The sequence below is a fragment of the Falco biarmicus genome, chromosome 4 (assembly GCF_023638135.1).
Source record: "Falco biarmicus isolate bFalBia1 chromosome 4, bFalBia1.pri, whole genome shotgun sequence".
Taxonomy (NCBI): domain Eukaryota; kingdom Metazoa; phylum Chordata; class Aves; order Falconiformes; family Falconidae; genus Falco; species Falco biarmicus.
Window position 1 is genome coordinate 56,804,270 of NC_079291.1, and position 25,902 is coordinate 56,830,171.

Genomic DNA, 25,902 nt, shown 5'->3' on the forward strand with positions numbered 1-25,902 from the left:
CCTTTAGGTAACTGAACTGAGACCTACTGCTCCAACGCCCATCCTAAAGGTTTCTTGAAGGGGAGACCTAGAAGTAGAGGTCAAGCACAACCCAAATTAGAGCAATCAGAACAGAGAGCAGTACAAGGAAATGTGCCAAAGTTTGAAGAAAAAAACCAAACTGGCTTGAAAAGGAGCTTGTAAACATGCGTGTCAATCTGCTTTTTTCTGCATTAAGAGGAAAGAAACAAGTCAGTACTGTTCAAAACACAGTAAACAGTATTAAGTCATAGTACCCTGAGCTTAAGACAAGACAGAACAAGTTCTAAGTAATCTCTGAAACGGAGTTAAGGTTTTTCTACAATACTGCTTCCTAAAATTTGATCACATTTTAACCTACAAAAGGAATTTAGAAGATTCCCGCTCATAAAGCATCAGGAATTTCAGTAGTAGCCACTTGGTACCAAGAGATCCTCCTTGACTGTGCAATACAAAGCTGGGTACAATCAGGTCTTTAAAAAGTCACAATAGCTGTTGCCATGAAGTATGGAATTCCTGGATCAATAGTGGCCTTTAAAAACCCAAGCATTTCAAAGGATGCAAAATCTGGCTTTCAATATTTAAGTGTCCATACAGAACACCAGTAGAAGGAAGACCAATGAAAGAGAAATGTGAAAAGTTGTAAAGGGATAAATGCTTCAAACCAATACTGCTTCCCCCCCCCCCTTTTTCAAATTGAAAAACTTCCCCTAAAAATCCTTTACTGTCTCACCAACTGAATTACAGAATTAAGTGAACTATGCATTTTAATCAAGCTGTAAAAAAAGGGAAATAGGCAAGCCATTACAGTCAAAATCCACACTGCCAATTACAATAAATTTCTGGACTGTCTTTCCCCAGTAATCTTTTAGTCTTCTATTATGCATTTCCTGTGCTACTGGGAGTTTGTCTGGGCTTGGGAGTTTTTGTGGAGAGAGGGAGATGGTGGTTTTTGGAGCATTTTCAAGTGCTAGACCAATCACAGGGATGCCATAGCATCATCTACTAGGACTAACTGATGTCAGTGTAACCAAGGGGACAGAACTAGTCCCTGAGTGTTTCGGGTATCTGCCATAAGCACAGGCCCTATTGATTTCAGCTCCATCCTGGAGAGGCCAGCAGGACAAAACCTCTCCTGACACTTCCATAAGAACATCTCAAACAGTCAGCACCCTTAAAAGCAAAGAGAATATCGTAGCTCAAGTGAATTAGTATGCTGAGCTGGAAGCAGACTGTCTGAATTCATGTTCCTAATTTGGTTCAACATCCCTGAATGAGACCAGTTGAGCCCCAGAACGATGACAGAAAAAACCCCAGATCAATACAATTCCATCAACCTTCAGCCTGCTTTCTCTCTGGTTTGTCTATGAACTTGAGGGGAGGGATAACAACTTACTGTGTATCATACTTAAAACAAGGCCACAGGCTTCCCAGGGATATTTAATGTATCACAGTCAGAAAACAAAACAGAGACAGAGCTACTGGAATTTGAGGACCCACCCTGAGCTGTGAAATTGCTGCTCTGCCTTCCTCACTTTCTTCATCTAGTTCATCGTCACTCCACTCCCAGCCACCATCTTCAGTCTTATGAAGACGTCCACTGGAACCTGGGACTCTCCGGACCTACTCAGCACAAAGAGAGAAAACTTGTAAGTCAAGCAGACAATTTCTATAGTTATCTTTTTTAGGAGACAGAGCACAAGAGCATCTTCAGGTCGCACCACCTGCCGGGATACACGAATACTTTATTGAAATGTCTAGTTCTATCTAGAGAATGCCATACCACAGTAATTATCATTAAAAATGTGAACACAAGCATAACATACTAGTATGACTAACCGCAAGAACACAGGAGGTTTTCAGTACCTTTTTGGATCTTTCAGTGATTGTTGGTGCTCTCTGCAACATCTTCTCTTGTAGAAACTCTTTATTCTGCACAAAAAACCAACACCAAACATTTGCATTGCTGAAAATGCCCTTTGATTCCTTCAGCGTCTCTGATAAGAAACTGTTATGCTATTTCTAACAGAAAGTGTTTTAAATGTTCATCCCCACTCTCCCAAAGATATTAACCACTTTCTTCCTTTGGACGTATATGATGCTTCATCATGGACATATCTGGAGTATATGATGCTTCATCCTAAATACCTTTTCAGTTAGCTAGTGCCACTTTCCGCATGCAAAGTGATGTGGAACTAACAACTAAAATTCTACCAGATTTATTGAAGAATGTACTTCAGCATCTGATACACTGCTGAGACATTTGGCATTCTTCCATTCGCAGACATTATGCCACCTGGATCTAGCCCCTTTGCTTTATCTTACATCTAAATTTATGCCTGTCCTACAGTCAAAGGCAAACCTCAGATGTGAGGCAGGCCAGGACACAGGAACCCCTCTATGCTGGAGTAACAAGACCAAGGAATGGGGGCAGCAGGATTTCAAGCAGCTGAAAAAACATACAGCACATGATGTTCAGAGAGGAAGTAAATACAGTGATCCCAAGAGATTACGTATTGGGAATCTGCTGTGATGCTTTACTGTATTAAATCTCCTCTTCAGCAAGCTCTGGACCGGCTAACATGTGGGCTCCTGAGTGTACAATTTTCCAACCACTGGCTGCAGAGCCAAACTGCTGGTTGCAGGGGATGCATGCCAGGCAAGCACCCCAGCAAGAGCATGGGATCTGGCTGGGTATTTCACACAGGTGAGGTTGGATAGCCCTGCCATCTCTGCCCACAAAGTGCTCCCAGAACTCCCCCATGATGGTTTCTTGCATGCAGGATGGAAAGCCTCAAGACATACACTGTCAGCTCCTGATAAGTGGCTTGCAGCATTATCAAAACATACTTTTACATAACATACTCTATTTAAATATATAGATCAATACAGAAGTGCAGAAGTTGGATTCTTCCATCGTCAAGTTACAGCTGTCAGTTTGGCAGTGGCTGATGTATGAAAGTCATTTAACACTGAGTGTTAACTGACACACATTTTCGCTTCGGCTGCTGGTTTAAGTATTGCCTCATCTATAGTAATGTTAACTTTCTATCACCACATATGCTAATATGTTACTCTGAAGCAGCTTAATGAAAGCATGAAAGATTTTACACACAACGAAGTAGGTAACATGAACTGGAACTTGCAAAACCAAACAGAGAAAGGTCAGCAATGTGTAAACCATCTTGTTACTTTGGACACCAAGTGTGTATCCAAGTATGCACAGATGCACACCGTTCAGTTACCTAAAATCCCATCATGGACAATGAAAACCTAGTTAATACTGTCAAGAGCCTGGACATCAATTAAACTTGCCCTAAAGCAAACTCCTACATTTCATAAACTGGATCACTCTAGACTCCCTTGGTTGCACTTATTAAGATTTCTATCAACTTTAACAGGACATTCAGCTCCTGTGCAGATACCTAGATGTGGCCACTTCCATTTAAGCACCTTAACCCAAAAGCTGAAAACTACTTTGATTAATTGGCAATGGTGTTGTGCTATCCTAGGTATCAGGTATCTTTTCAACAGTTTAATCTCTGTTCTGCTATAAAACCCAGTATTTTGATCACAAATATACCATAAAAAAATAAACAAACAGGAAATATCTCCTCATTCCCATGGAAATAAAATTCTCCCTTGTATTATTTCTGTCTGTCTCCCACAGTAAGACCTTGCACATTGCATATGCACTAATCTCCAGGCAGTAATTACATAAACACTCACTGGCAGTTCACTTTCTAGAAATTCTAGAAAGTTCAAGGCTAGAAATGGGAGTCTCCTATTTTTCATCACAGGATCTTCATTGTCCAGAATGCAACACAGGGTGAAATAGTTTTAGGTAGCCCTCTGCACAGTGGGCCTCATTCACTGCTTTGCATACAGACTCATTACAGAGTTTACACTAAAATATAAGTTACATTTACTGCTACAGAGGCCTTTACAGTTGGACAGGCAGCCACAATGGCACCATTACAAGCAAAGAAAAAAAAAAACCAAAAGCCACTGAAAGACATTTAAATGCTCAAGAATTTCTAGATAATTTGTCTTAATAGCAGCATACACAAGGAGGTACAGGAGAGGAGTTTCAGTCTGTTCGTTCACAATGACCCGTTCAACTCAGCTATGCTGGCCTTAAGTGAAACAGCCCACAACTGCCAATAAAGCTGTTACAACACCTATCATACTTCTGGAAAAGGCCTCTCCACAGCTTCGGCACAAAGTTTAGGAAGTGTTTTCTTACCTTTGCTTTTGTGAAAAATTTGTGTCTTAAGAGTTCTGCTGCTGTTGGTCTGTCAATAAAAACAGATGTAGAAAAGAATTACAAATGCTCCTTTTCAACACAACAGTCATCCAGGTTGCTGCTGCTTGTTGTAACATGGCATCTCGTAAGTGCATCAGCTTCTCCTGCACAATTCCCCCAAAAATCAGTCAATGTATTCCCAATAAATTTTACACCAGAAGTCTTTTAAACACTCAGTGTATCCTGATCAAAGTTTATTCTGTTCAAAAGCAGTGAATAACTGGGAGGCAGGGGGTGGGGGGAGAAATTGCTCCCATTTTGATACGGAACTTGAGTCTCTTAGAGATAGTTTGTTTGATAGATCACACAAATAATTTGCTCAAAAGTGAAATGAAGGATCATCACCAGCAGCAGGAGTGCAGTACTCACCATGTCCAAGTAACAGCGTTATTTCAGAGATACCTGATTATATGTGCATAATTAGTTCTATTAAGCACAGGCAGGATGATCAATCTTTGTCTAATAAAAAATGATCAAGTACAAACTATTTTTCCCCTTTAAGTATGGCTTTAGGATAAATACGGGGGGAAAAAAAAAAAGACATCCCTTGGTCAGTTTAGAAGGAACTTTCTGACAACTCAGATCAACACGAGAAAGTACCAGCTTACAGCATTTCTCACACTGTAAACTGTGCTTAAATAGTAATAGAGTTTAATTATTGCCTTGCAAAGGCCATTCATCACAGGGTTTATTTCACCTCAGACTGTTCTAACAAAAAATCATCTACCTTATAGCAAGGGAGCCCCAAAAATAATTAAAAAGCAATCGCACTAAATTCTCCTCTTTGCAAACCCACACAATATGCATGAGCATATCTGATTCTGCTAGTTGCTCTTTACCAGCTGACCTCCTGCTCCCATAGTCGGGATGATGACAAAGCCTGTTAGTGGTGCTTGAGAAGAAAGCAGGAGTATGCCACGATTCAAAGCTATTATGTTTAATTCTGATCAGCACACATTCTAACCTGCAGGGACAGGATATGCTTTAGAACCGATGAAAAACATCCTGCTGGGAAAAAAAACCCTGCTATCAGCATTTATCAAGCACTCCACTGGATTCATTAAGCATTTCAAGTGTAGAGCTTGTTAGAAGAGAGAGATCCCATCTCACAAAGCGTGAGAAGCCTTTGTTCCTGGATCTGTCACAAAAGGGAACTGAAAAATGTCTTTATTATTATTTTATGAAGGGACTTTCCAGAAGTAGTTTGCTTAGTTTGCTTACTGAGGAAAAAAAGAAAACTAACAGCTACAAAAACTGATCTGTGGGAAGGTGTCTCTCTTTACCTTTGTCTTTTAAGGAACATTAATTTTAACACATGATGAACATTCCTTCAGTTTCACAAACTGGCAAATACTATGACTGTCCTCCACAGATACAGGTCTGAGCCACCCTATGTGACGGGCTGTGGGTTTTAAACAGTGCCATCGACAGCTGGACCCTCGTGCAGCTTTGAGCAATGACATAACATGCTATCCTAGGAACCACAACATATGCAACACCCCCTTCCTTGGCAGTATCTCTAACACCACTGACTATTTAAGCTACTGTCACAAGGAAGACTGAAAGTGTCATCAGGTCACTCTAAACAACCTGTATTGACGAAAATGTGTTGGTAAAGTTTACCAGTGGTTTTCCTGATTTCCGCCCCCCCCCCGCCCCCCCCCCCAGCCAAATATTACTTACAATTAAGCAAGTCAAAACTACACTGAAAGCCTTCTTTGCACTGGCAAAACGTTAAAAAGTCTATTTATGAATCTTCACAAGTCAACACATATTGCCCAACATGTGATTTCTGATTTATAAACACAGAGCAGTTTTGCCTGGGTACAAAGCTTGAACTGCTGTCACCTGCTGGAGGTGGCAGAGGGGGAGAATGACACTACACACACAGTGGACTGGGATGCACTCTCATTAACCCAAATGGAAGATGTGTGCCCCGGGGCCAGGCACAACGCCAGACATTTATCCACAAAATTAAGGACAGCCAAGAGAATTTGCTGACACACAGCAAGATTGCTGTGTCCTTTGTGACTGAAACACTGGAGGGTAAGACAGTGTACCAGCTTTAAAAAAAAATAGGGAATACAGTGAGTTTTGTGGTTTTGTTTCAGGTTTGTTGTGTTGGGGGTGCTACCTGATCTTACCTTTTCTCAGGGTCCTTTTGTAGGCACGATGAAATCATCTTCCTAAATGATTTCCCATACTTCTTCAGCATCTCCTTATCTTGCACACCAGTTTCCAAAGATGGAGGATCATTTTGTAGCGTCAGCATTAAAACCTGAAAGAATTATGTCTATTGGCAGTGAGATTTTTCTTGGCCTTTGTTAGAAACAGATCTTGGGAACACTGTATTTTGGACAAGCATTTTCATCAAGCATCTGAGTCAACAAGGACCGTTTCATCACAACAGCTCTCTGACGGTAGCCAGAGCTCAGAGTAAAGTTTTTTTTACAATTTAGGTAGTCTCCTCACATTCATCAGAGAGCAAAAACTCACCTACCTTTTCCTCAAGGTGATTATAGGGTCTCTCCTCTCCATTTCCCCCATTCACTAACTTTGTAGAAACAATTTTCAAAACATTTACACCTCTGCAAATTCTGACTGTCAGCTGAGAGGTTCAAGACCCATACAACAGGGTACAGAGAGTTACCTCCGCCTCCTTTCCTTGAGAAGCCAGGCTAATTTATACCCAATCATTTATGCTATTGTTTTCAATCACATCTCCTGGCCCACAGTGCAGCACAAACACAAGGCTGGGATGTGCTTTCAGGCATGCTTGGTGTGATTAAAGGTGTAAGCACAGCAGAACTTCTACCAGCCTTCCTCATTTGAGACGAGCAGTTCTGCGAGGCATTTGATTCAAAGGCTCTGTTTAGATCTCCCTGCAGATATTTCTTAGCTAGAAATCAAATTAATGTAAAAGAAAGGCAACAAAAAAAAAAAAAAATATGTGAAGGTTCACTTCCATGTACCAATCCAAGAGCAGGTGAAGACATTTCTCACACAAGCACCTATCAAGCCAAACTGATTATTTCCTTCACATCACTCAGATATTCTGAAAGGGAGAAAATTACTCATTTCCATTTTCACTTGTCACCTACATACAGATGAATATCTATTTTTAGAAAAGGAAGCAGCACATTGCACATTTAAATAGCTTTCAACAGCTATATTGCTTAGGGCAGCAAGAGCCCATCAATCTAGGTGAAATTATACAGTCCATGACAAAATTCCATGCTTTTTTCCTCCACTCTCCTTGGAGGGCCACTTAATGCATGTGTCATTTTGCTGTTTAATAAAATTAATCTGCAGTGAAATACAATTACATTCAATAAATAAAAGGCAGAAGTCCTCTTGCAGGCTGCATAACTGGAACTCACACCTCATAGAACTGGAAACACATAATTCCATCTACTATACAACAACACATGATACTAAATAGGTGATCTTTGCACTGAAAGCTACAACCCACGCATTCAAAACACAATAAACAGAAGTACAGCTTACAGAAGCTGCTGCAAAATGCTACCAATAATTACAGCACAGAAGGAAGTATCCATGAAAACAGCACAGCTAAAGCAGCAAAACATTTTCCTGAACGCCTTGCTGCTCTGCTACAATCACTGATATGGTATGAACTTTAATGGCATTTCCAAATCACTCAGCTAAGCAACAGTCCCTGCACAGAGGTGACAAAAATCTTAATATTAATTCTGTTCCACAAGAGTTAAACCAGTGCAAAAGTCCTGGCATTTAAAGCATCACATGGATGTGCTTGTTCTAATGTGTTAGGAGCTACTGGATTCCAGAATGTTATTGTAATTGCAGAGTGGGAGGGGATGCACCCAGGTCCTAAAGAGGTGACACCCAACTTGCATAGCACTCCAACAGTTAAAAGACTCGGAGAAGGAAAGCTTGCCCCATAGTATGCCTAAAATTGAGGGACCTAGCACCCACAGGCCTGTATCTCAGGTAACTAGTCTAACCATAAGCTATGAGATTACTAAAAGGGCTCTCCACCCCTCCTCGACCCGAGGGAGCATGAAACCCAGAAGCAGAAGCAAAGCAGCCTTCAGGAGGGTGTGCCAAAGGGGCTCAAAGTTTTGTGACTGAGACAGAACCCCATCAGATCTCACAAAGGGGCTAAGAAAGAAGATCTCAAAGCTCAGTAAGACAGGATGCTTCAGACCTCAACTGATGGGGTCAACTCTTAAGATGTAGACTCCCTGAAAGAGCAGCATGTTGGAAAGTAGCTCCTGGTTCAAGAGTCAGGCAGTAGGGAAAGTTAGCAAAACTATAAGGGGATGTACAGTTCAAGATATTCAAAAAAGATTTCTGAAGTATCAGTGTTTATACAAGAACACTTCCTCCACCTCAGCTTCAATAAAATATTAGCGTTGCTGATACCGCGCCATTTCATACTGATGTGGTACTTTCCACTGGTCCAGTAATTGACAGAACTGCGTTGGCATTAAACAAAGTAAGATTCTTTTGGATTAACTGATAACAGGGCTTCTGAGAGGTATCAAGAAGGATTGTCAGTGTAGGAGAAGGAATGGCTCACCATCCCAGTGTTACTGGATGCCAGATAACTTGTTTGGAACCGCTATTTCTAGTCCTAAAAACATCTGCTGCCTTCAGAGGCTCCGGGACTAAAACACACAGCATTCCCCTCAAGAATGGTGACCCTGGTGAGACTCATAATCTAAATAAGAACTGCCGTTTCAGACAATGCTGATTAAGTGGCGTATTTTTAAAAAGTGCCTTCAGACAAATCCAAGAACATCGTGATCCACAAGTGCAAGTTGAGAGGACAAACTCTGCAACAAAGCATGCTGGCCAAATTCTTGGAAACTTCCACAAAACACACTGATCCTTTATCTTGCACAAGTATCTGGAGACCTGCTCACCTTCATCGGTGGGTATTTGTGGTAGGGAGCTGCCCCTGTAGCCAGTTCGATAGCAGTGATCCCAAAACTCCAGATGTCTGCCTTGAAATCATATCCTCTGACCTGAAAAATATTCAAGAATGTTAGCATGTGCCTCTTGCTATGCAATACTACAATCCCTTTCTTTAGCCTATTACACAACCTTTCGCCCTTTCCTTCCTCTCCTCTCGAATTTGGAAAGACCAGCACTATAATGTCAAAGAGATGGAAAGAACACCTTCCCCCTCCTCTCCCCCCAGCTCCTTATACCTTCAAGGAGGTGTTTTAGAAGTCAGCCTGCTGAAGATATGGTTATGGACTGTGCAGCTAGGACTGCTCTGCCATAAACCTCTCCATGTGTAGAACATAAAGGGGCACTGGGTTAAACCAGGCTCCGACTTCTACACAAAGATACAGAAAGTCATTAAAGAGCATAATGAAGCTCTCATAGTTAATAGATGGATTGTTATCCCCTGGGGACATACAGACCTCACTACACTTTTAGTCAACCGCTTAATCAATTTGACTGCAAACATGCTTAATCCTGAAACTTCAGTACATACCAGCTCAGTCAAAAGCCCCTCATTCCTGTTTGCAGACTATTATTTCCCTCCACTAATTAACAGTAGCTTCTGCACTTGACATTAAACACAGGCTTGTTCAGAAAAATTTATAGCCTTTACTTCCCCTCATGCACAGGAAAAAATAGTTCATATGCCAAAGCAGTAACTTCCTCGTTGTTATTATTAGGTAATATTTTGGCACTTGCTTTCTCTGCTGCAGGGGAGAGACATTATGTACTAACTTCAAGAGCAGCTACAAAAATCAAAGCGTTTTGGCTGCTTAGAATGGTTTGTGTCTCTTCTCACTAGACTATGGAAAAATGAATATTCAATCAGAGCAAAGCTAATAGGGGTATTGTGTTCAGCTAACCTAACAAGCTTTAGAAAGGCACTCATTGTGATGAAGCCAAAAATGTTCCGCAAACTACCTTTAAGATGATCTTGAATTTTGGCAAACAAACAAAAGCCACTCTTGTACCATTTTTCATATACTATAATTGAACTCAAATTTATTGTAGTAACAGGAGTTTATATCTTGCACTAATTTCTTCAACTTTGTAAGCATCATTTTCATAAGCCGTAAAGGTCTGAAAGGTTTCTTGAAGTGCCTCAGTTTATGGATGCCACGATTATGAACAGATTAAGTCATTTAACTAAAAAAGCATAGATATCTAGTACAATTTAAAAGGACACAGTGTAAGAAAAAAATATGCTGTAAGGGTGGGGGTTTTTTTCCCCCCTCTCACACTATTTTTAGATTTTGAGAATAATTTGGGAGTATTTCTTAGCTTTATCTTTCAGTTAGTCTTGCAGCACATCTATACACTTGTACAACTCCCCATTCCCCATTGGGATTTTAACTGTTTAGTGGGTTTTAAATTGTATCATATAATTCTGCTTTCAAATTAAAGCTATGAAGTTCAAAACAGTTTACAGCAGTTCATCTTGACATCTGTCCAATACATATTAGTCACCACCCTGCCATTAGTTTATATCAGCATCTATTTTTCTCATCAACTTTTGCCATAAATCTGTCAAGTGAACATACATTAAAAGACAATGCCAGGCTATCATGTTTTAACATGCTAAAGGAACTCAATGATGCTGAACCAGATGGAATTAAGTCAATAATATCTACATATCGAAGGCTAATCTACAGCAATCCCTTCATCCTTTTCCCAGGGTTAGATTTAGCGGCTCAGAGTGACACCTGCTGGGAGACAGCAAGATGATACACATGGATAGTGAGAGATTTCACATGCACTTCCAAAGTACCACCTTACCATCTAATATTTGTAACAAGTTATATGCGCACAGCCTTCATGGAAGTACCTGACTCCCTAAAAAACCTCCCTTCTTCAGAAATACATGTATTTCATCAAGAACCCTCCCTTTGTCACTAAAACCTTCACTTCTCCTTTTTAGCACCTTTCTTAAGATCTTTTTTTCCCCTGTTGTCCTGCAGACTGCAGCAACCCTAACCACGATGAGCCTGGAGAAGCACTATTAGGTCCTGGCCATCCTGCTGTGCCCTGTGCACCAGGACAGGACATAAAGGGCAGAAAAGCAAGGGGCAACTCTAATCTGGTTTCCAAAACACTGAATACTCTATTTTTATTTATTTTTAAGTCAACATCAAAAATTCCAAAATAACATGACTGTGAGGCAGTTCAGAAGCAAGTTCACAAAGACAGCTCCTGACTTGGGGAGCGCGTCATGTACGGTGTGAGACTTGCACTCTGAAGAGGTTGCAGGAGTGCTGCAATGCACCAGCCCCTCAGTGCCGCCACGGGGAGCCACTGAAAAGGCCAAACATCAAAAAAGCCTTTCATCAATAGTATATTTAAGCTATCTCAAAATTATCTCAATCCCTCAAGAAGTTTTAGCTATAGGAAAAAATGCATTGAAGTTCTACCACTGGTTTAGCTGCATTTCATTTGAGATATACACGTATGCAGGGGTCTTATTCAAGTTCCTCCTAAGCTTCAAAATATTTAATTGTGAACAGCAAAGATAAAAGAAACAAGGTGGGTTTACTAATATAAAACAGTATTTTCCCATGTTTTTTTCCTAAAAAGATTTTTTTGAAGGAAAAATGTAAAAACATTTCTAGTTAGTTGTATTTCTGCTTGGCACACCTATCAAAACTCAAACCCTGAGCCCAGCCCTCTGTCAAACTGTTTTTAAGAGGATTAGGGATAATTTTCAGAATGCTTATGGCACTGGACATCAATACAATAGACAGGGCATTTGCAATCACTGTCAGGACTGTGGCATAATTCTGTTTGTGGATCTTGATCAGAAGTGTGCAATGATATTTTTACATTAAACAAAGTTTCCTTGTGGCCTTCACCAGAAGTCACAGAGACAAGCTTCTGTAGTTTAGTCTAGAAGTAGTGGAGGACAAAAAGTGACATACCTCCACATGGCAAGAAGTAAATCTCTTAGCTAGCCATAAGAGCAGAGGAGGAAAGGGGAAAGGCAAGCAATTCTCAGCATTTACAACCTGGATACTCACAAGCCAAGAGAAAACTAAAAACCTGAATCAAGTCAACTGCACATTATTTTACCGTAACAACTCCCCACTCTGACATCTTGCGATTAGCTGCTCCAGATTCTCACATTTGCAAGTGCAGAAGAGCATGTTACCAAGCTGTATATGTGCATATTTACCACATGTGAAACTATTTATATTCTACCTCATATTTATGCAAGAGGGAGGGGCAGGTTAATCTTCTTTATGCAACAGCTGAGCTGTCTCATCTTAGGCAGAGGCCTGAAGAGAAGCAACAGGGCAAAAGCCTCCTGAACACTTAATATGCTCCAGTACAAGCCTGGTTACAATAGGCAAATCAAAGAAAATCCTGTGGTTTTAAGAAAGCCTTACAGGATGCCAAATTATCATCTTAATTTGAAGTCAATACAACCATTGATGACAACAGGGAACTCCAGGTGCAGATCAGCAAAGAGGACAATTCACCTGTTCCATAACTTCTGGTGCCATCCAGCAAGGTGTGCCCACAAAAGTTTTCCTGACTTTATTTCTGGTAATGTCACCACCAGTGGCCAGAAACGCACTAACGCCAAAGTCTGAAAAGAAAAGAAACAAAAGATTTCATTAAGAACATATCCCAAGCAAACTGAAGGGCTGTCCCCTCTTTCCCCTCATATTCCCAGCCACCTATGAAATACTAAACCATGGAGTTACGCATGAGCAGTTGCCTAATAAACGAGTAACGAGCAACAGTTAGCTAAGAGTGCGGGTACACGAACAGTCTGTAGTCCACCATTTAATTACCGGGGATAGCAGAGCTTTCAGTGCTGGCTGGCAGAGAGGAAAATTCCACTTTCCATTACAGCCCACTGGTCACATTACAGCGTGCCTGCACTCCCCCAGCAGACCTGCTACTGTACAAACCTGCCTCCCACAGCCAGTCCTTTATTTCCGTTTTATACATACATAACAAGTAATAACTTCAATTAGAATCCTGCTAATATTTGCAGCAACAAAGTTGGGTAAATAAAAATTTACTAGGCCTTATAACATTTAACTGTCCTAAGTGCATCCTGCAGACTGGAGCTATCAGCCCCTTATTCTAGAATGTTTTATTACCAGAATATGCTTTGCTTGGTAATCTTCTATCACTGAGACGTTCAGTGCTTTAACAGGAACTTGGACAGGTTCCCGATGATACAGCAGTGTTACCAAACCGAGCAGCACGCGCCGCTAACCAGCCCAGCCACCCCAGAGGAAGCATTGCAGGCGGGTGTTCGCACCCTGCACAGCGTCACCCCCACCTGAAGCATCTTTCACAGTCTGAAGGGTGCCCCATGCACTCACTGGTTAATTGTATTATAAAGTAAATCGTTCTTTTATGTGAAAACTATGCTTTCAAAGGTAACATTGATGTTTTACACAATTAAGAATGACATGGAAAACAGGATCTGTGAACAGCACCAGTAGTGTGCAGGTATAGCAATGGGACACAGCCTGTTGTTCAGAGAAGAGCATTACAAAAGATTTGGCAACCAAGTCATTCAAGAGACGATAGGAGACTTTCCTTGTAGAAAAAATAGTCTCATGAGGAAACTGTAAACACAAAACTGTTTAAGTATTTCTTCCTAATTTGCTCCAAACTACACTGCTTATGTGTTGCCAAATTTTAGACCTGAAATGGGTCATACTCTATAATGCAGTTTTATGCACACACACCCCCACACACTCGTTTTTAAACACAGTACTAGCAGTCAAAATCAATTTAAAAAATGGCATTCAAGGTAACAGGCTTGGAGGATAAGCCTCTGAAATTCAAGAGCTATTTGACATAAAAAAGAACATTATTGACCACAACTGGTTTGAAAAATCTTGAAACTCAGTTGACATGGTTAACTGTAAACTTACTCAGGAGCCACCGAGTTACTCCATATTCTTTTATGTTATTCCATGGCTTAAAGATGTTACCCTAACTGAGGTATCAACTGCAACAAAAGACCCCTCCTTACAATTTGCAAGCACTGGCATTCACGTGAGGACAGTCCCAAGCTTCCCTCTGCATCACTCCAGCAGCAGTGCAATGAGCACCTTCTCAGCAGTCTTTCAATATTTGAGAAACACCAGTGAAATCATCACTCAAAAGAATAAGATGCTGAAAGATTCCAGATCACTTAGGTTAGAGGCTTCCAAGGGCAGGAACTAAAATACTAGACTCTGATAACTGAAAGTTGACATTAAAGAAAGTTGCATAGAAATCACAGGGCTAAAACAAGCACTAGCAAACGCCTATCGTTAGGGTTCATCATCTTCCAGATGCACTTTCCTGTTCCCAGAGGCATCTTGTCTTCCTGCTAACCTTGAAGTTTTAGCATGTCTAGACTGATCACTATCCTCATCAGCACTACAATCTGTATTTTTCTGGAAACCCATGTTCTGCAACAGTGATTTTGCTCTGAAATCTTCCATGTGTGTATCCACTATCCTTTTTTTTCTCTGAAAAGTGAATGAGTCCCTAAAAAGTTCAGAGTGAAGTTACTTGCACCTAACCCCTCGTTACAGGAAGTCTCATAAGATCTATTGTTCTAAACACAAAAGCAATTAGAAGTTCTTTTAAATAAGATAATACTAATAGAAACTTCTCCAAGTGCCATCAGCATATTCTTGTGATGTGCTGTATTTGAACTTGCGTATATCTTACCTCAAGTTTCCATGCAGTCATTTTGAGGGTAAAGGAAATGCCATTCAAAGAAAAATCATTCCAGCTGTAAAAGCAAGTCCTTTACACAGCACACACAGCATTTACCACATTTCACACCAAACACTGCTTTATAAATTCCAGTTGGAAACTGTGCCCCTACATCTGCCATCTGAGGTCAACAGAAAGCTTAAATGGAATTAAATTTTATTCTGTTACCTGGCTGATTTATTCAATGTTTTCCCAATCAATTTCCCTGATTTCCAGTGGGTTAAAACAGGCACAACCAGACTGCGCTATTCTGCTGTTAGGAACGACTTTGAAACCATCTTCTCAAATGTCATCTTACTAACTTTATCCAAGTCCCAGCTACGAAGATAAGAAAGTGCCTGCTCTTAAGAAATATCAGTAAAACAATAAAATAAAATCCTAAGCACAAGTTAGGGTTCAATTCTTATTCCTGAGCAGCCGGCACAATCTGCATCTCATTCCCTCTGCCACTGTTAACTACCATCAGAAGGGCTAAACCAGAACTAGGTTATTGCAAATGAATTTAACTCTAAAAAACAGGGAAGTCATGAAATTCAAGAGGTATGATAGCTCAGAAGTGGTTTGCACTTTTATTTGGCAGCTTGCACTTTATATTGGCTCACTATGGTGATAGCTAGAGAGGACTGTGTCACCAGAAACAGGAAGGAATTGGGAATGTTTGGACCCACTTGCAACACCAGTAACCACCACTGCTGGGAATCCAAGGACTGTCAGATATTCTAAAGGAGCTCCAAAATTGCAGACTTTCAGAAGTCTGCTAGCTAGCAAATAAGAGTCTCCAGAATGTCTGGATGTAAATGGTAGGATTTTCTTTTTTAATCATTTTGCTGAAACAATGTAGAAAAGATTCATCTGCTGGACCTGTTACAGTGATATAAACCAAAGACTTCTTTAAAAAAAGATAAAAACAAAAAAAAATATATGTATGTATATCCAGACTCTCACATCACAACAAAACCAGTCCAGAATAGAAAAGACAATTCTGCTGATGCAGGCTCTGCAGAAAATAAAGCCAATTCTGTCTTTTTCAGTAGAAACATTGTGTGTTGCAAACCACATACCCTACCAAACACTCTACAGTGGCAAGGACGTTGCAGGCTAGTGTTGAAAAAAGCATGGTATTAGGCAACAGTTGCCACTATTACGGTATCCAAGTTGTCAAACTCAAACTATTCTGGCCACTCAGGAAATGCAAACACCGAAAGGAAAATTGCCTCTTACTATTCTGTGTTGCAGAAACAAAGACCCAGTCTGAACAACTCACCAGCACAAGAATGCTGTGGCAGGACCACATCACAACAGGCACCATTGCTGCTGCGTACCTCTGGAAGATACATTTCTACCGTATGGTAAGTTAGATTGTCTTATCCAAATCAAGACGACAGCAGTTAAAAATCATCTCCCCTTGGCCATCTCATATTGTAACATCACATTAACCCCAAAAAGCCTAAGTACCTGCTACTACAAGGTAAGTACAAAGGAAAGAAGACTGTACACTAACTAGGAGAGAGGACCAAAGCCTACTGACATCAGAAAGGTTCCTTTTGTGGGTTTGGATCAGATCCTAAAGCAGAACGCAACTTCTGTGGGAGAAGAACAACAGAATAAACCACTCTCGACTTCAAATCACTTTGAGTTATTTTTAAACTTGAGTAGCTGAGATATTATCCCTCCTCAAGCAAAAATAAAAGTATTTCAGAAGACAGCACTAAGTTTTCTTCCACTGGTCACCTTCCTTTTTGTTCAGTTATTCACCGTCAGAAAATATCTGCAGTTGTATTTCGTGTTTTTCTGCAAAGCTTACAGTTTTTAGAGCACTGAAGATGAATAAAGCCTGGCAAGAAGAGGAAGGCAGTGGTAAATAGCAATTTTGTGCTGAGAATGCAGTGGGTGGTAAGACACCAGAGAAAAAGAAGATTGGTGATGAACAAGAATCAAAAAATTCTTTCCTTTTAAAGATTATATGGTTATACAGTGGTACTGGACCTATAAATACACACTTGTTCTCCCAAATTCTCATTTGGAAAGGTAGATCTGTACAGTCACATGTATTTCTAATGAATTTGCATGCAGAACAATTCCACTGCATCACAGTTTAAGCCTTTTTGCAATAATGGCAAGGCACATAAAAGATGTATGAAATCCCTCTGCTGAGTAAATGTAAAGATCACACTGGAAACAGCGGCCCAACAGCACATTAATAAAGATAGGCTAATACTGCATAAAGTAACTGAAGGATGACAAAGCCCAGGCTGGGTGAAGCCACCATCCTTGGAGAAGTTCACAAATGGTTTCAACAACCAAACAGTGCAACACCTCTTCAGGAAACACAGATATTACAAGTGACAAAGAAAAAGTTACTTCACTTCATGCTGCTGCAGCAGAGGCACCAAAACACTCCACCAAGCCTAGAGAAAAAGACTTTTGCCCCTTTTTCAAAACGGAGAAGAGGCTCAGAGGTGTCTGTGATACATTACTGGCTGCTCAAGTGAGCCCTGCAATTGGCACTCCTCTCCCCAAGTTAGATTCGTGCCTTGCACTTTGTTACAGCAATTTAATCTCCCAAAGTTAGACTTTCCTAAAGGAAAGTGGGGAAACAACACTGCCTACATCATAGCTCAATGTTTATGTAGAGCGCTATTTTAGTACAATGAATTAAGAGCAGTCAGGAACACAGAGAACCGGTGACAAGCTGGCATGGATTTGTGGAAAGTTACACAAATTCAGTTACACAAGTTTCGCCTGGCCTGAACTATCCCCATTTTATAAATAGATAAAGCAAGAGGGGTTAGGCAATTTGCCCAGTATCAATTAGCAAGTTCTGAACAACTTCATGAAATCTCAATCTACTTCAATGGCTTGACAACACAGCTTGCCCAGGACATGGCAGGCACACTGAGTGCCTCTTGGAGTATGTCCTAATAACCCTGACTGGTTTAAAAAACCTGAAGATACCCTGTTATTGTCCCTACAACAGAAAAATCCAAGACATGGAGAGATGTGTACCTTTCAGCCTTCAGTAGACCCTTGCTTCTTCACATTCAATCACAGAGGGGTGGGTAACAGAGAGGTGGGTGATATTTAATATCCCAGTGGATAAAACGGGGGGGGGGGGGGGGGGGGGGGGCGGCGCGGAGATTTAATCTGCGCTTGGTCTCAGTAGGATGTTAACATCATGCCAGGGTTGGAGCACGGTTCATACCAAGCAAGTCTCATGCACCCTGGGAGAGCTTCTCCTCAACCTCTCCCTCCCCCTCTCAGTCTATCAAGACTCTCAGTTCATTTCACAGTAAATTACAGGGCCAGCACAGTTAAATAAACTGCAGAATAGTAAGCCTTGCTTACTATGAGAAGTCACCTCATGGTTTATGCAGCAATGTTGGTGCCAATGCAGTTTATGTTGACAAAGTACATTTTACCTGTGCAGCTTTTAGACTTCAGGGAGCCAATAAATGCCAGAGCAAAGAGGTTTTATGCTCCAATTAAAAAAAAAAAAAATTGCCACGGAGGGGTTGGCACACAAAAGAACACTGCTATCTCAATTTACATTGCAACCACCGTCAGCAGGACCCAGAACAATGATATCTGGGAAAGAGTCCTGCTCTCTCCAGAAGACAGATTAATTCAATGTGCAGGAAAACACTTCAGACTGAGAAAGCAAAACTCTCTGAATTTTAACAGGCTCCAAAAACTTGGTGCCAAGCCACAAGCCCAAGCCCTTGGAGGAAAAAAAAAAAAAAAGAAAAAAAAAAGAGAGAGAAAATAAGATAGAAGCAAACAGCCTCAATTTAGGTCTCACTGGTCAGCTAGATCTGTTAAAGGCAATTTTATGCCTTGGTTCAGTGGATGCATGTTTTGAAAGCAAGAGGAGCTACACCGTTAAAAATAGACCGACCCATGAGTAAAAATGCAGAGTCCCAGGCCCTGGGGAGGAGTTTGAAGCTGGGCCTTCATGCAGGCCATTAGAAGAATTTTTGTAATTCCTACTTCCAGCAAATGCCCCTAAACTCACGGATTTCTCCTCTGCCCCTTTACCTGTGCCTACCCTCAGCCCTCGGTGCTCTTACCTCCCATGCTCAGCCACCAATTCAGAGTTACGAACAGAACCTGAGAAACATCAGACACACCCTCATCAAGTCACTTTTTCTGTTCAGCCTGAACAGAATTGCACAACCTGAATTAAAGAGAGGCTTGAGTGTTCACTACTTAGAACTGTATAATCCTGCAGCAAAATTACTGCCATGAATTCTATACAGCAGAAGTTTCCCAAGCAATTAAATTCACTGACATGCTGTGGAGGTACAGACCAGCAGTGGGGTTTCCTCCACCACAAGGTTGAGCATTTTTTTCTACATCTACTTTGTAGATTTGGGGGGTTTTCCTCAGAGGATTTCCAGTTTAAGATTTACATTCCTCACATTTACATTTAAGTTTTACATTTCTTCTGAGACAAGAAACATTAATCATGTGAAGCAGTAGGAAACACACAGGAATACAGTTGCAGAGGCCAAACATTTAATAAAAGCCTCCTTAACTATTCACTGGTAGTTTTGGTAGAGGGATGGCAAAAGGGAAAGGCGTTATTTTAAAAGAATTGAAGTTATTCTTTCCTGCTACATTATTTGCATTTTTTATGTACACCAAACCAGGTCCTTCAAGGAAGGTGCACCATGCACTCGAACCCTCAGGCTTCATTCCACAGCTGATCAATTTTTTTTTATTATTTTTTTTTCCTCCCCTCTGGTATAACTCCAACTACACTTATACAACTTTGTTTCATGGGAACACAGTGATATCATCCAGCTGATAACTGAAGCACTCAACGATCAATGGAATTATTCATAATATGCATTAATATTACTGTCAAAGGCAAGTGCTTTGATGTCACTAAAACAAAACTCACTTTATTGGGATTGGTTTGCTTCCAGCATTTTTTTCCTCCTCAAAAGATTCACAAGAAATTTTGCTTTTCATCCTGGGTCAGGAGGAAAGGAAGCTTAAGTGTCAGAAATTCCCACAGAAACAAAATCCCATACTATGACCAGGTCAGGCTCTTCTCTAGCATTCAGTCATTCATTTATTTTTGTTCCTTTCAAGCCATCAGTTGCCTTCACAGAAGCTAAAGTGCTTCCTGCCACTGCGGTGAACTTGCTGACCTTGGTTGAGTTTAGTTGCTTGGCTGGGTCTCATGAAAGGTTACAGTATTAGTCCTTTTGCATGTTCAAAGAAAGAATTTGTAAAGAGGATACTTTGCAAATCTTGCAACCTTGCTTTCGCAGGATATGCAGAGAGCTGGATTTCATCTTTCATCATTTAAATGTTGCACTAACAACCCACTAGTAGACAGTTCAGTCCGGGGGAACATGTACAAATCACAGAAAAAATAAATCCTCTCTAACGAGTACAAGGCTAGTAAAACTTAAAACGATTTAACAATTAAAAATTACTCAGCAGGAAAAAAATACATGAACAGGTACCTGTTACCAGTGAGCCTTAATTAAAAAAAAAAAAAAGCCAAGCCTTGGGACCCTTGTGGAAGAGAAACACAAGCAACCTTCTGCTAGGCTGGCAGAAACACTTGGAATAACAGTGCATTGCTCTAATGCAACAGCTATTTGCAGCCCCTCCCAGAACTTAATCTAAAGCTCTGTACAATTAGAGATCCAAACTGTTACATCTTGGCCCCATTATGGAAAAAACTGTAGGATTTCACTGTATGAAGTTTGCTCCTTTGAGCATTTTAGAAGCCACTCCCTACCTTCCATCAGCTGCCACATGGAATGAATTATTTACACCTCATTAGAAATACAACAGCAGATATTAAGAGCACAGGGAGACTTAAAAGGGAAAATAAAGCAACTTCAGGTTTTAAACAGAAGTCCTGTATTTTATTTAAGTCCTGTAAAAGGGCTTACTGCCTTCTGCAGAGGGAGAAGAGCTACCTACAGAAAACTGTGCACTGCAATGTGTTCTGCTTCCTAGGGGAAAATCTACACTTTCCATTCCAAGATGCAAATCCAGGCATAGATGTACCAGAGAAGCCCGTACCTGTCAGCACTACGCAATGCAACACAGAATTAATTCTGCCTGACGCAACAGTCATTGCCACACAGCTGCAGAGCCCTGTCCCTTAAGCCCCAGCACACCAACTTGACCCATTGCCTCTGCCAGCAGGTCAGGGCACTAAAAAAGAAAAGACGTTATCACAAACAGATATGGCTCTTTCCAATTAAACATGGGACTAGAAAAGTTAAACGTGTACAAGGATGTTTGCTAAGGTAGCAGGACCAGAAGCGAGCTCTGCCCTCCAGCTAGAGGTGGCCCAAGGACTGGAAAGGCACTACAGGATTCATGGGAAAAGCACAGTCCTGAGGGACAGGACAGTCAGAGAGGAATCATACGTGGGATAGGGAAATGGCACACTGACTAGGAAGAAGAAAAAGAAGTCTCGCAGGTTCTATAATGTACTCTCCAAAAATCTTGTCTTACTTCATAGTCTACAATAATCATAATAATTCTTGGTTTCTGGAAAGAAGAGTGAATTCTGTAGAAACATGTATGAAGTAAAAGACCAGAAGAGAATAGGGGAGAGACGACCCTCCAAGAAAACCCTACACAACACCCTTTCCCGCAGACGCAATACATCCACACCAAGGACCATTTCCTACATACCTGTGTTGATGCAGTTCATGACAGTAACAGACACCTCCTCCAGGCACATCTGTATTAGCTAAAGCAACTGCCTTAAAAAGCCTGTCCCACCCTGTCCCTCAGCTTGCACGACTGCTTCCAAGACTTTCAGTTCACCCCATTCTAGGCTAGGTTAGGGCAGTTAAGCAGGCACTCCGCCACTTGGTTCAACTGAAATGGACTGGGGAGCATGCGCATGAGCATTTGACTGGCAGATACTTCATTAAGGCAAAGACACAAGCGACTTACAGCATCAGACATATCAGTTTCCTTCTGATGAATCTATCCACTGTTCACCACAGTCCTTTTGAAAACCACCTTACGCACCGGTAATAAACCAGTTAGGTCTGTGCAGCCCACTCCCACACCTATGAACGGGCTGTTTTAAAAATCTGACTAGCATATGCCAAGAATTTTATGTCACCTATTGATTCTGAGGACTTAACAGTCACAGGATTTATTCATACTGATTGCCAGTATTCCAAAGAACAGTATTTTAAGATAAGATGTAATAAATTCTGAGTTGTTTGGGGTTTTTTGTTTTGTTTTGGTCTGTGGTTTCTTTATTGTTGGGGTTTTTGTTGTTGTTTTTGTTTTGTTTGTTTGTTTTAAGAACTGTGGGGCTTCTTGAAGTTAACATTTTTATGTAGGTTTCTTGATCATTAAACTATCTCTCTGGATACACAGTTACACCTAATGTTTAATCAAAGCTGCCAAGAAAGTTACCTGCAATTTGCACTGAGCCATCTTCTCCAAGAAGAATATTTCCTGCTTTCACATCCCTGCAGAAAGATAAAGCAACAATAAGTGGAAGTCATTAAATCTTTCCTGCAATAACAAAAATACATTAAAATGTTATTGTTTCTTATATTTTTGTTTCTTGCATTAGCAAGTCTTGCTTCCAATCATGCAGGAACAGTAGGGACTTAACACCGGTTGTAAATTCAATAGACAGACACTGAGTAGTATTTGCATGATTTACAGCCAGTAGCAAAGTACTACACACATAAAAATTGAAAAACTCATCAGAAGGGTATCCTCCAAAAGACAAGAAAAGAGGTTTGTCCCAGGTTATCAAGTTAGTTAAAAACATGAAAAACAGAACCTAGCACTGGTTTGATACTCATATATCCTTTTGGGGGGGAGCAAACTTCAAAAAACGGCGAGTTGATGTAGTGTCACTACAGCTGAATGCATCCTATTTTTCCCCAGCCCCAAGTCTCCCTGCTCGCCAGCCCCGGAGGTGTTCACGCATTTCCTCAAGAAAGGAGTTTAGCCCCATACACTGGTGAAAATCCTGATAGAAAAGTTGTTTGCTCGTGGCCTAATAAAGCAAACCACGTTACCAAAGGTCAGGTGAGCGGAGCTGGTACAACACAGATGGGGAGAATGGGAAAGTAGGGCCACTCATCCGTCCTGTGAAATCTCAACTTTAGAGATAAAAATAAATATTACCAGGAAGACATTATTTTTTTTTTAAACCAAAGTCATTGAATGCACAAGAACATTCAGCATGTGCTACGAAAGTTACTGTACTATACCCTTTCGACCCCCAAAAACACTCTGGTTTGTCAGGTTAACAGCAGCACTTCTCCATCCTGGAGGGAAACGCTACCTTCGCTCCAAAACATGCTTTGAAGTTTTACAGCTTATTTTCACAGGCTGCTACCCACACAAAGCCAGGAGAAGCACCTCTATAGCTGACATCCACATTCAGCAGCATGGCTGCTAAGCTTGCACTGGCGAGGAAACCATGCGGACCCAGAGCACATACAGTTGCTCTCTCAAGACGGGCTGCAAGAAAAGCAACTGCCTGGGGAATGGATGTGTGTGAATAGCCAGCAATTCACAACACACCTCTCCTTAACAGAAGCCACCTGCATGGAAGATGGGGGCAGGGGGGAACCAAACCAAACCAAGCAGATTCTCCCTCCATGGCCTTTTGCAAATACCCAAAATCCTTTCAGACACACACACACACACATACACAGAAGTCAGAAGCTATTTTTTCTCTTCTCCCTCATGCATCATGAGAACAGAACTGGCATGATGGCCTGGCCAAAGAGCCCCGGTCAAGCCCTGGAAATCTCCTCCTTCCTGGCCTTGCTCTTCTGAAGAAGAGCCTGGGCCGCTGCCAGTTCCAGGCCAGGGTAATTTTAAACACATCCTCTCCAGCTTTAGCATTTGTTAGATTGTTCCCAGTACCCAGTCAAGGACATTGGCATGGCAAGGCTCTCCCCCAGCGCACAGCAGAACAGAAGTGAACAAAGGCTGTCCATAGGACAGTCCCACTAAAGATTACTTTAACAGCAAACCACAGCTGACAGTAGCCTTTAGCCTTCAAACGAGTATTTCAAGTCCTGCAAAATGTACGCTTATTGCCAGCAGTGACCATCTTGGAGCCTAATCCCTGTTTGAAACACATGTGTAAGAGCAAGTGCAGGAAAATTAATTCGTTTTAATGATCAAGAACACTTGAATACAACTATATGGGAACACTGAAGTTGTACGGTGAGATAGCCTTGAGAAGCTGGATAGCAGGATGGGATTCAAAGCAGTAGTACACTATGACAGCGATGCCGGAATAAACAAAGGTAAAACAACTGCTGCCAGTCAGCTCCAGTCCAGCCCATTTTATTGGCCAAATACACAGAAATGCATTTAGGGGCAAGTCAGCCTTCCCTCCAAGAAGCATTAGTTCGTTTTCTTCCTGCAATTAACAGCTGCAGCCATTGCAGACAAGAAAGCATCAGCACTGCAATGGATGGAGACTTTTAAACAGAGGGAACTGAAGGGATTAAATACAACATTAAGCATGTAGCTATGCTACCCCCCTCTTAGCATCTGTTGGCCAAATCCACTGCAACCGGAGCTGTAGAAACTTAATCACCATGAAAGATACAAACCTGAGTAACCCCTGCACTCCCACAAAGCACTCAGTCCGTAACAGTGAGGGAATGGAAAAGCTTCCTGCCAATGTTTAGGTAGAAGATGCCTTTGGGATGCAAACCCATGATCACATGGAGCCATGAGAGCACAACGCCCAAGTCTGCTGCTTCCTAGGTAAGGAGCTGGCTCACGCGGCATGAAATGTGCTTGGCACAGGCGCAGCCATCTCCAGAAATCCCCCCTCATACCAGTGCTAATTGAGAGGGAACAGAGGGCATTCAGGAAACTCTCCAGTCCTACTGGAAGTGTTTATCCAGACCAGTTCTCCTGCAACAGATAAGATGCATGAGGCCCTTTCGAAGCTGCCTGCCAGTTCCAGGTTATGGGGAAAGGAATAGCACGCATCGAGGTTGCCTGCTGAAGTTATTGTTCCTTTTACTGAAGATAGACACAAGCAACAGAAATTTCCTCTTCCATCTGTACTCCAAGGCAGCCCAGGATGCTGTAGCACTTCCCCAGTAAGCTGGGCTGTGTGGTACCTTACAGCCTTCCCAAGCTTCTCCTGCCAGCATGACAGTGTGTGTAGCTTACCAAGCCCCCAAAGCAGACCACGCTCAGCAATGAAGGAAGTGCCCAGGAAGTTTTTAAGCAGAACTAAGGACCAAGTCTAAACCATCATACACTTGAGTCCAAACCATCTCAAGCAGGTTTCATGGACACAGCAACAGCTGGCCAGAAAGCAGCATGCACTCAGTACCACCAGAACATCCTACCGTAACAGAGCAAGCTGTACAGGGAGTGCCTAAAGCAGTGGAACAAGCCCTCAGATTGAATCCCATAGGAAGAGAGACAAAGGACTCCAGTTCCTTAACCCCCTCCAATGCAGAGGTCTGTTTTCTTTTTAACTTCAGCTTGGATTAATTAAAACTTATATAATTTCTCGTTGGAAACAAAAGTCAGTAAATATGGTGCTCCAAGCTGGTTCAAGAAATTAAAACAAGTCATTGCTACAATAAGAAATCCAGGAGGCCAACAACAGCCACTGCCAAATATCCAAGTCAGGCTGAAGAATTAAATCACCACTTGATGTGGCATTTCCTCTGGGTGACCAACCCTCTGAAAAGACCATTACTCACCCCAGCGTGGTACACTCCACCCCAGAGCAACAAAACAGATCGGCAGCAAGCTATCTGGGGACACTGACTGTTTCGGAGTTACTGTACCATAGAGGCAACTTCCAGCTTTCCCATTCCTCCCCCAGTGTATTG

The 25,902-nt window shown here is 41.5% G+C and overlaps 1 protein-coding gene across 1 annotated transcript in view; it reads right to left on the minus strand.

Moving 5' to 3' along the window:
* The window catches only part of OXSR1 (oxidative stress responsive kinase 1), a 93,627-nt gene that overhangs the window by 12,537 nt on the left and 55,188 nt on the right, over window positions 1-25,902 (minus strand). Inside the window, exons 5-11 of the mRNA XM_056336287.1 lie at window positions 22,472-22,527; window positions 12,796-12,905; window positions 9,235-9,336; window positions 6,469-6,602; window positions 4,265-4,313; window positions 1,885-1,950; window positions 1,519-1,641 (exon numbers count right to left, since the gene is read on the minus strand). Of these exons, the coding sequence (XP_056192262.1) occupies window positions 1,519-1,641; window positions 1,885-1,950; window positions 4,265-4,313; window positions 6,469-6,602; window positions 9,235-9,336; window positions 12,796-12,905; window positions 22,472-22,527 (640 nt within the window). The remainder of the gene's footprint in view (window positions 1-1,518; window positions 1,642-1,884; window positions 1,951-4,264; window positions 4,314-6,468; window positions 6,603-9,234; window positions 9,337-12,795; window positions 12,906-22,471; window positions 22,528-25,902) is intronic.